The following is a 10999-nucleotide window of genomic DNA, read 5'->3' on the forward strand; positions in this document are numbered from 1 at the left end:
TGGATCTACGCCCACGTGGATGAGCATAGTTCGCATCATGGAGTCGAGATGGGAAAGATGAGTCGTGACGTTAGTGTTGAACTGCTCCTGGTGCGTCATGAAGGCAAGACTCTCGTCCATTTTGTCGTTCTGAGTGCGCCTGTGGGGTTGTGGGTGACGAGGGATGACGGTGCTTGATCCACCTGCCTCCTCCTCTTGAGTGGGAAAGTCTACTTGTCGCCTTGCCCTCTTCCGCTGTAAGTCATCGACGCAGATAGCCTTCATCGGCTGCAACCACTCCTCATCATCACGGAATACAACTCCCGCCTGGGCACACAACTCGGAAATGATGGTAGGAAAGAAGAGGCCGATGTGGCTAATATTTATGCTCATTATGATATGAGAATGTATGAGTTTGCCCACATTTATGTTGTATCCAGCAGTCAAAGCAAACAGGAGCACCGCCCGCTCTTTTTGCACCTTGCTCTTATGCGAGACCGGCATCATCTTTCAGGCCACAAACAGATACCATAGAGCAATTCCCGTTTTCAAATATTTCTCGTCAAAGCAGCTTGGCGGTCCGCCCAACGGTTTCCACATCGCGCCCGGATGGCACAAAGTCTCGATGATCATCGTGTAATTAGGGTTCACAACTAATGCCTCGAATTCGGAGTCGTCAACATCGGCCGTTTCTAATAGGGCGTTAATCGTTAATGAATCAAACGTCACAAGACGACCTCTAACAAACGCTTTACCATCAATTTGTTCACTGGCATTAGCATAAAATTCCCTAACTACAGACACCACGGCCGCCTTGGGTTGCTCACCAAATTTTACCCATCCTCGTCTCTCTAATGCCCCAAGAGTCTCTGCGTGTCTATCCTCAAACAGACGGAAAAATCCCCTTTCAGCAATGGGGTTTCTATGAACCTTAGCATGCTCAAATCGAGCCCGTGCTGCTCATTCACAAAGCGATGTCTATCGAAGGACGAATATGAAGAGGAGGAATCGGGATTACCTCGTTGTTTCTTGGGAGCCATGAGGGTGTTGATGGAGATGGTGCCTTGAATAGAGAAGATGACCGGAGTGGTGAAGATTCTTGTTTCCTATGAAGATTGTTCCACCTTGCCAGGAATTTGGAGTGGAGATTTAGTGCCTGCACAAGAAAATCGAAAGAGGATGAGAGGAGGTAGAGTTAGGGATTTGGAGAAGTTTTCGCAGAATGAAAAGGGGAAAGGGGATTTGCATTTTTGTCTGCAGGCGCGCTCGAGCGGTTAATTTTTACCGCTCGAGCGCCCATTTCTCTGGAATTTTTTCGCGAAATGAGTGGTAGCGCTAGAGCGGTGAAAAATGACCGCTCGAGCGCCGAGCTCTCAAGAAAATTGACATTCACTTTTTTTTTTTTTGAAATACAAAAAAAAACAAAAGAAAATAAAACATACTGACAAGAAAGAAAAATTAAATTAAATGCAAGAGAATGGAAAGAAAAGCAGTTCTCAATTTACAGTCGAGAGCTAGACTGTCGGCTGGTCTCAGTTTGAATTGTCTTGGAACTGGGTGATTCCAAGTTGTGGCTCAATTATGCCACCCATGTAGTGCTTCAGTCGCTGGGCATTGACCGTGAATGTCCCATCCTTCCCATCGTGCAGTCCCACGGCTCCCGATGGATATACTTTAGAAATCACGAATGGTCCAGACCATTGTGACTTCAATTTTCCAGGAAACAATCGCAACCGGGAGTTGTAGAGTAGAACATTGTCACCTTCCTTGAATTCCCTCTCGATGATCCGCTTGTCATGGGCTTTCTTCGTTTTCTCCTTGTATGACAGTGCAAGATCATATGCAAGGTTCCGGCATTCCTCTAACTGATCCAGTTGCAGCAGACGTCGTTCACCTGCGTCAGTAAAATTAAAGTTCAATGCTTTTGTGGCCCAGTATGCTCGATGCTCCAACTCTACAGGTAAATGACATGCTTTACCAAACAACAACCTATATGGTGTAGTGCCCATAGGTGTTTTAAAAGCAGTCCTATATGCCCAAAGAGCATCATCTAATCTCACTGACAAGTCTTTCCGACTGACACCTACAACTTTCTCCAAAATCCGTTTTATCTCTCGGTTCGACACTTCCACTTGACTACTCGTTTGGGGATGATACGGGGTAGAGATCTTGTGTGTGACACCGTATTTGCTCAAGAGTTTTTCAAATAATTTATTGCAAAAATGGGTGCCACCATTACTAATGATTGCTCTTGGTGTCCCAAACCTGTTAAAAATATTTTTCTTTAAAAATTTCAGGACCACTTGAGCATCATTAGTGGCATACGCTTCTGCCTCTACCCACTTAGACACATAATCAACCGCAACCAATATATATTTTTTCGTGAACGAACTGGGAAACGGTCCCATGAAATCTATCCCCCATACTTAAAATACCTCACACTCAAGAATATTATTTAATGGCATTTCATGACGGTTAGAGATGTTACCTGACCGCTGGCATTTATCACAGGTTAGCACATAAGCTCGAGCATCTTTAAAAGGGGTTGGCCAATAAAAGCCACATTCAAGTACCTTAGATACCGTCCTTGTTGGTCCGAAATGACCACCTACCTCACGGTCATGGCAATGGTTGAGGATTTGACCAAACTCCTCCTCTGCAACACACCTTCTTATCATGAAATCTGCACAAATCTTAAAAAATATGGTTCCTCCCAAAAATAATATTTCACGTCAGAGAAGAATTTCTTTCGTTGGTGAAACGATAGATTTGGTGGTGGTGTGCCTGTGAAAAGAAAGTTAGCGAAATTTGCGTACCAAGGACAGTGTCTCACCTCAAAGAGCTGCTCATCAGGAAACCAATCATTTATAGCTCGATCTACACAATCATCACTAATTAGCTCCAACCTAGACAAGTGATCTGCTACTACATTCTCGACACCTTTCTTATCTTTTATTTCTAGATCAAATTCTTGCAATAATAAAATCCAACGAAGTAAGCGTGGCTTTGCATCTTTTTTAGCAAGTAAATATTTCAATGCCGAGTGATCTGTGTAAACAATTACTTTGGACAAAAAAAGGTACGAATGAAATTTGTCAAGCGCAAATACTACTGCAAGTAATTCTTTTTCAGTTGTTGCATAATTCAATTGAGCCTCGTCAAGGATCTTACTTGCGTAGTAAATTGTATGAAATACCTTGTTTTGATGCTGGCCAAGCACAGCCCCCACCGCAGTATCACTGGCATCGTACATGATCTCGAAGGGCAGATCCCAATCCGGTGCCACCAAGACAGGAGCCATCACCAAGCGCCCCTTCAAATCCTCGTACGCCTGTAAACAGTCAGCATTGAAATCAAAAGGCACATCTTTCATGAGTAAAGAAGATAGAGGTTTGGCAATTTTTGAAAAGTCTTTGATAAACCGCCTATAAAAACCTGCGTGGCCTAGAAAACTTCTAACTCCTTTCACTGAGGCTGGTGGCTGTAGGTTCTTTATGACTTCAATTTTAGCTTTGTCCACCTCAATTCCTTGTTCCGAAACCTTGTGCCCTAAAACAATTCCCTCTTGTACCATGAAATGGCACTTTTCCCAATTAAGCACCAAGTTCGTCTCCTCGCACCTTCTCAACACGGATCTCAAATTCTGCAAATACTCATCAAACGTTGCACCAAAGATAGAAAAGTCATCCGTAAATACTTCAAGAAAGGTTTCAATCATATCATGGAATATAGTAGTCATGCAGCGCTGAAAAGTAGCAGGTTCATTACAAAGACCAAAAGGCATACGGCGAAAGGCAAAAGTTCCATAAGGACAAATGAAAGTGGTTTTTTCTTGGTCCTCAGGTGCTATAGTGATTTGATTATACCTCGAATACCCATCTAGAAAACAATAAAATTCATGCCCCGCTAATCTCTCCAACATTTGATCAATAAAGGGAAGGTGAAAATGGTCCTTACGGGTGGCACCATTCAACTTCCTATAGTCAATACACACTCTCAACCCCGTAACAGTTCTCGTGCAAATAAGTTCATTCTTTTCATTAGTGATCACCGTAATCCCACCTTTCTTTGGCACGCATTGAACAGGACTCACCCAAGCACTATCTGAGATAGGATAGATAATACCTGAATCGAGAAGCTTAATAGTTTCAGCCTTCACTACCTCTTGCATCTTTGGATTTAGTCGTCTTTGAGGTTGCACGAGAGGTGAGTTCTTTTCTTCCAGCAAGATTTTATTCATGCATATCGATGGACTGATTCCCTTGATGTCTGTCACCTTCCAGGCGAATGCCCTTTTGCTCTTTGAGAACTTGCAACAATTTTTCCTCCATAGCATCTGTCAAAGCAGCAGAAATTATGACACGCAAAGTGTTATTTTCACCTAGGTATAAGTACTTTAAGTGCGGAGGTAAGGGTTTGAGTTCAAGCGTCGGTGGTTCCTCGATGCTTGACTTTGGAGGGATCAACTCTCTGCACTCTCCAAGATCTTCCAGTCTCATCCTCATCGGCCTTCTCCATGGATGGTTGGCATTAAAGTATGCCACTATTTCAGCTTTTTCTTCGTCCAAGTCGTCATCCTCTTATTCAGTTGTGAGGGTGGCTTCTAAAGGATCCCCAAGAGCATCCTGCACATAGTTAGACACGAGAGCAGCAACAGCATCAATTCTATAACAACTATCAGAGTGCAGTGTGTGCTTAAGTGCATTAAAAACATCAAAAGTGATCTCTTCCTCGCCCACTCTCAATCTCAACTTCCCTTCTTGAACATCGATCAGGGCCTTGCCAGTCGCAAGGAATGGTCTCCCAAGAGTCAACGGCATCTCTATGTCTTCCTCCATGTCAAGTACCACAAAATCCGCAGGGAAAATAAATTTGTCCACTTTCACTAGCACATCCTCAATCACTCTACGGGGGTACTTGAATGATCTGTCAGCTAGTTGTAAAGACATCCGCGTTGGCTTAGGTTCTCCCAACCCAAGTTTCCTAAACACAGAAAGAGGCATCATGTTAATACTTGCACCAAGATCACATAACGCTTTATGGAAAAAAACATCTCCAATCATGAAAGGAATAGAAAAACTCCCTGGATCCTTAAGTTTCGGTGGGATCTTGTTTTGTACCAAAGCAGAGCAATTTTCAGTAAGATTTACCGTCATGTGATCCTCTAACTTCCTCTTATTTTCCAATATATCTTTCAAAAATTTAGCATAACTAGGCATTTGCATCAAAGCATCGGCAAAAGGAATATTGATATGAAATTTTTTGAATACCTCAAGAAACTTACCGAATTGTGCATCTAGTTTTGCTTTTTTCAGTGCTGCAGGAAACGGTGGAGGAATAACAATTTTAGGTTTTGCAGGGGTGCTGGTGTCGAGTTAGAGGACTTACCTTTTGATGTTTCAGAATGCTCATCCAATTTTTGAGTCTTCTCTTTTTCTCTTGACTCTAAAACTTTTCCACTCTTCAACTCAATGGCCTTCACTTGCTCTTTTGGATTTGTCTCCTGTGTTACTTGGCAAGGTGCCCGGCTCTCTACTCGCTATCATCTTGGCCAACTGTCCAATTTGATTCTCGAGCCCTTTTATTGATGCATCTTGGTTTGAAGTCTAGTTTCAGTGGATGAAATAAACTTAGACATCATTTGCTCCAGGTTGGACTTCTCTTCTCTAGGAGGATCAGATCTATACATCGGTTGTTTCCCATATGATTGTCCTCCTTGTGGTCGATTCTGACTGTTTTGACCGCCCCATGAGAAGTTGGGATGTTGCCTCCATCCATGATTGTATGTGTTTGAGTACGGATCATTCCTCGGACGGTTGTGGACTCCCACTTAGTTCACTGGTATCTCCTAATTTACATAGAAAGGAGCACTGTCTTGACAGTCCTTAACATAGTGCTGTCCTCCGCATTTTTCACAAAATATCTCTTGCAGGCGCATCGTTGTCCCGTTTACGTTCATGCTGTCTATTTTCCTGTTGAGTGCTTCTAATTGTGCGGTGACAGCTGAAAAGTCAGTTACCTGGTGTACTCCTGCATTCCTTCGCTGAGTGTTCCTTTCAGATTGAGGGTGATAGCTGCTAGCAGCCATCTCCTCTAGTAACTCATACCCCTCTTTGGCCGTTTTCCTCAACAGATTTCCGCATGCCGCAGCATCTATCATGGTTCGGTTAGATGAAATTAAACCATAGTAAAAATTTTGGACCACTAACCCAAGAGGCAACTCATGATGTGGGCATCTTCGCAATAAGTCTTTGTAGCACTCCCAAGCCTCGTAGAGTGACTCCTGCTCAAATTGAGAGAAGGTGGTTATGTCCGCTCGCAGCTTCATGGTTTTTGATGGAGGAAAGTACATCAAGAGGAATGCCTTGGCCATATCCTCCCAAGTTGTGATTGAACCTGCAGGCAAACAATTCAACCAAGATTTAGCTTTATCACGCAAAGAGAACGGAAACAAACGTAGTCTAACAGCATCATCTGAAACTCCATTAAATTTCAAAGTATCGCAAATTTCTAAGAAGTCGGCGATGTGAGTGTTCAGATCATCTAGCGCATTTCCCCCGAATTGGACAGTGTTCTGGATCATTTGAATTATTGCTGGCTTGATCTTAAACTGGTTTGCCCTAACAGTTGGTCGCACTATGTTTGGACGTGCTCCATCAAGCGATGGTTGCGCATACTCAAGCATGGGTATGCGCCTTGGCTCTTCGATCCATGGATCTTCGTGATGCTCCTCTTCACGTTCGTTCCTGTTCATTATGTCTCTTAGTCTTTGCTGTTGTCGTCTTCTACGTAATGTTCTTTCAATCTCGGGATCGAATGTCTCTAGTTCAGACTCTAGAGATCTTGGCATGCACAAAAGAGGTATCTGCGAAAAAAAAATCGAAGGTGTCAACCAAAGTGAAAATAGAGAATGCTAAAGTAAATAATTGAAAATAAAATTGTATATTAACTGTCCCCGGCAACGGCGCCAAAAACTTGATCGAGCAAAACTTGCACTGTGGAATCCTCAATAAAATATGGTTTTATTTGCTCAAAAATTAATCGCAAGTGCACGATGTCAAGTAATAGTATAATGTACGTGAGTACGAGTATCGTTCCACTAGAGACTGTATTTGACAATTATTATTTTCAATTATTAAATCTTTAGCAACGAAAATTTAAATGATTGTTTTATTGCTACTATAATAAAATAAACATGCAAATAAAATAATTCAAGTATTGATTAATGAAATATAATGTCTAAAATGGTTGAGTAAAATTCAATAAGAAATGAATTTGTTGGGAATTTCGGTTCACCTACCCCTCGTTAATAAATAAATTCGATCGATATTGATTATATGCTTCCGACATGATTTTCTATTCAATTGAACATACTCTCTCGAGCTATGCCAAACTAATTCTGCTCAATGAAGTAATTAAATGTCTTTAATTATTTATCAAGAGTGAATTGCATGTCGATTTATGAAATCCCCTAGTTTTCGACCCTCAGGACTATGACTATGGACGCGTATCCAATTTCATATATCTATGCAAATTGAAGATCCACGGATTATACTACTCGTTCATATCACAAGTTATTCTCTCGAACTCACTCGCAATATAAAAACTTTGTTAAAGTTAGCTACGCTCTAACAACACGATAAACACAATAGTATAATTAAGAATCGAGGTGTAAATTAATTATATCAAAGTTTTGGGGTAGGATCCCCTTAAATCCCAACAAATAATAAAATTAGCTACTAGAATTCATAGTAAAACTAAACAAAACAAAGTTTAAAGAAGAGAAACTATATCAGAAATACTAGGTGTGACGAAAATTGCAAAGACGACGCTCAAAAATCTTCAAATCTTCAACTTCTGGCGTGAAATATCTCCAAAGCTTTTTGGCGGCTCTGAAATTATGTCTAAGTGAGTCAAAATCGTCCTCCCCCCCTTTCCATATCATCCTCTCCTCCAAAATAAGGTAGGGAATCGGACAAGAAATCTTCCCAAAAATAAATGGCGATCGGGCGGTAAAATATTACCGCTCGAGCGCCACACTCTCTGTAAAGCACTTGGGGAATGCGGCTTCTCGCGCCCGGGCGGTAGTTCTCTACCGCCTGAGCGCCACATCTTTTGTAAATTTTCTCTTCTTGGATCACTTCTCGCACCTGAACGGTAGAAAACAACCGCTCGAGCGCCGAACTCTCTGGACTCTTTGCGTGATTTCTCTTGCGCCCGGGCGGTACAATTTCACCGCCCGAGCGCCGCCTTTTCTGTACCTTATCTTCTTAGCTTGGCACTTGGCTCCAATTTTAGTTTTCCGGCCATTTTTCCTGCAAATTCGTCACGCACAAGTGAGAAATGATCAAATGCATATGCTTACTCTAAAACGAACAAAATGTGAACGAAATGTACGCATGCACAATGAAAACACACACAAACTAATGCAATAAAACACGTAAACACCGCACCTATCATATTCCGATGGTTGCATTTGATATTATACTTGGTATGGATTGGCTATCAACTTACCGTGCAGTGATTGATTGCGTTGCCAAGACTGTGAAATTTTCAGATGATGGAAATAAAGAAGGTATGCTCGCTAGTGCAGTTACTTCGCTGGTCCTTCCTTTTATTTCATGTCTTGAGGCTAAAAAGTTGTTGTGTAGAGGTTGTGATGGATTTTTGGCTTCGATTGTGGATATGGATAGAATGGTGAATTTGAATATTGATGATATTAATGTTGTGAGAGAGTTCCCTGATGTATTTGAGGATGATGTGCCGGGTTTATCGCCGGACAGAGATGTAGAGTTTGTGATCGATTTAGTCCCCGGGACGGTTCCTATTTCTAAAGCTCCGTACAGAATGGCCCTGACAGAGATGAAAGAATTGAAGACGCCGTTGCAAGATCTATTTGATAAAGGTTTTATTCGACCGAGTTCTTCGCCTTGGGGAGCTCCGGTTCTTTTCGTCAAAAAGAAAGATGGGTCTTTGCGGCTTTGCATTGATTACAGAGAAATCAACAAAGTGACGATTAAGAATAAATACCCGTTGCCACGAATAGACGACCTTTTTGATCAAGTGTAGGGGGCTATAGTGTTTTCAAAGATTGATCTGCGATCTGGCTATTACTAGTTGAAAGTTAGGGAGTCTGATATCCCTAAGACGGCGTTCCGGACCAGGTATGGTCATTACGAATTTCTTGTAATGTCATTCGGTCTGACAAATGCTCTTTCAGTTTTCATGGATCTTATGAATTGGGTGTTCAAACCGTATTTGGATAGCTTTGTCATTGTTTTCATCGATGATATATTGATTTTTTCCAAGACCAGAGAGCATCATGCAGAGCACCTCAGAGTTGTTCTTCAATTGTTGAGAGAGAAGAGGCTATATGCTAAGTGTAAGAAATGTGAGTTCTGGTTGGAGCAGATTTCTTTTTAGGCCATGTTGTCTCGAAGGATGGTTTAGCTGTTGATCCAGCAAAAATCGGGGCTATAAAGAAGTGGCCTATCCCTACCACTGTATCAGAGGTACGCAGTTTTCTTGGTTTTGTGGGTTATTATCGTCGTTTTATTTCGGATTTTTCCAAGATTGCTCTGCTGATAACCAATCTGACGAGGAAGACTGTGAAGTTTGAGTGGTCCAATGAATGCCAAAGTGGATTCCAAGAGTTGAAAGATAGGTTGACGACAGCTCCGGTACTTGCATTGCCCAGTGGTTCACAAGACTTTGTTGTTTATACCGATGCGTCGAAGAAGGGCCACGGTGCAGTGCTGATGCAACGTGGAAAGTTTATAGCCTATGCTTCTCGTCAGTTGAAGGACTACGAGAAAAACTATCCTGCGCATGATCTGGAACTGGCAGCTGTGGTATTCTCCTTGAAAATCTGGAGACACTATTTATATGGCGAAAAGTGTGAAATTTTCACGGACCACAAGAGTTTAAGGTATTTGTTTTCTCAGAAAAAACTCAATATGCGGCAGAGACGGTGGTTAGAGCTTGTCAAAGATTATGATTTGACGATTAGTTACCACCCTAGGAAAGCGAATGTTGCAGCGGATGCATTGAGCCGTAAGTCGAGTACCTCTTTGAGTTCTATGATCCAGAGACCGTTGTTGTTAGACTTGCAATGAGAAGAGATAACTTTGGTAGTACCAAGAACCATTGCTCGCTTTTCAGCGTTGATCATTCGGGCTACATTGATGGACAGAATCCATAGAGAGGAGGCCAATGATGTACAGTTGACAGAGATGAGAGCCAGAGCAGAAGAGAGAGGTAATTCAGAGTTTGGGATGAATAAAGATGGTTTGATGACATTCAGAGGCCGTATATGCATTCCTACTGGTGATGATATTCGGCGAGACGTCTTGACAGAGACACATACCGCGCCATACTCGAAACATCCAGGTAGTACCAAGATGTATCAGGATCTTCGTAGACTTTATTGGTGGCCAGGTATGAAGAAGGATATTGCCATTTTTATTTCTCAGTGTCTCACTTGTCAGCAGGTGAAAATCGAACACCATAAACCTACTGGGACATTGCAGTCATTGCCGATTCCTCAATGGAAATATGAGCACATTATAATGGACTTCGTGATTGGTCTTCCTAGAACGCAGAAAGGCTATAACTCTATTTGAGTTATTTTTGATCGGTTGACAAAGTCAGCGCATTTTCTCCCAGTCAAGCCAACGTATTCCATGAACCAGTATGCCAAAGAGTACATAGCAGAGATTGTCAGACTTCATGGTGTTCCTGTGTCGATCGTGTCTGATCGTGACCCTAGATTTACTTCAGAGTTTTGGAAGAGTTTGCACAGAGTCTTGGGTACACGGTTAGCATTCAGTACAGCATATCATCCTAGAGCGATGGTCAATCAGAGAGAGTTATTCAGATTTTATAGGATATGCTCAGAGCTTGTACTATTTACTATCCAGATAGTTGGGATTCCAAATTGCCTCTGGTTGAGTTCACGTAGAATAACAGTTATTAAGCGACGATTGGCATGGCACCGTATGAAGCACTTTATGGCAGAAAG

General features: G+C 42.1%; 2 protein-coding genes across 2 annotated transcripts; both read right to left on the reverse strand.

Moving 5' to 3' along the window:
• Positions 1-489: 489 nt before the first annotated feature.
• On the reverse strand, positions 490-4484 carry LOC142530555 (uncharacterized). The gene is made up of 6 exons (XM_075636386.1): positions 4256-4484; positions 3974-4083; positions 2796-3724; positions 2468-2646; positions 1568-1933; positions 490-935 (listed from the first exon to the last, which is right to left on the reverse strand). The coding sequence occupies exons 1-6, from the start codon at positions 4482-4484 to the stop codon at positions 490-492; spliced, it is 2259 nt and encodes a 752-aa protein (XP_075492501.1).
• Positions 4485-4559: 75 nt separating this feature from the next.
• LOC142530556 (uncharacterized) lies at positions 4560-5135 on the reverse strand. Its single transcript, XM_075636387.1, has one exon. It carries the CDS (start codon positions 5133-5135, stop codon positions 4560-4562), a length of 576 nt encoding a protein of 191 aa, XP_075492502.1.
• Between the last annotated feature and the right edge of the window lie 5864 nt (positions 5136-10999).

The sequence above is a fragment of the Primulina tabacum genome, chromosome 17 (assembly GCF_025594145.1).
Source record: "Primulina tabacum isolate GXHZ01 chromosome 17, ASM2559414v2, whole genome shotgun sequence".
NCBI classification, from domain to species: domain Eukaryota; kingdom Viridiplantae; phylum Streptophyta; class Magnoliopsida; order Lamiales; family Gesneriaceae; genus Primulina; species Primulina tabacum.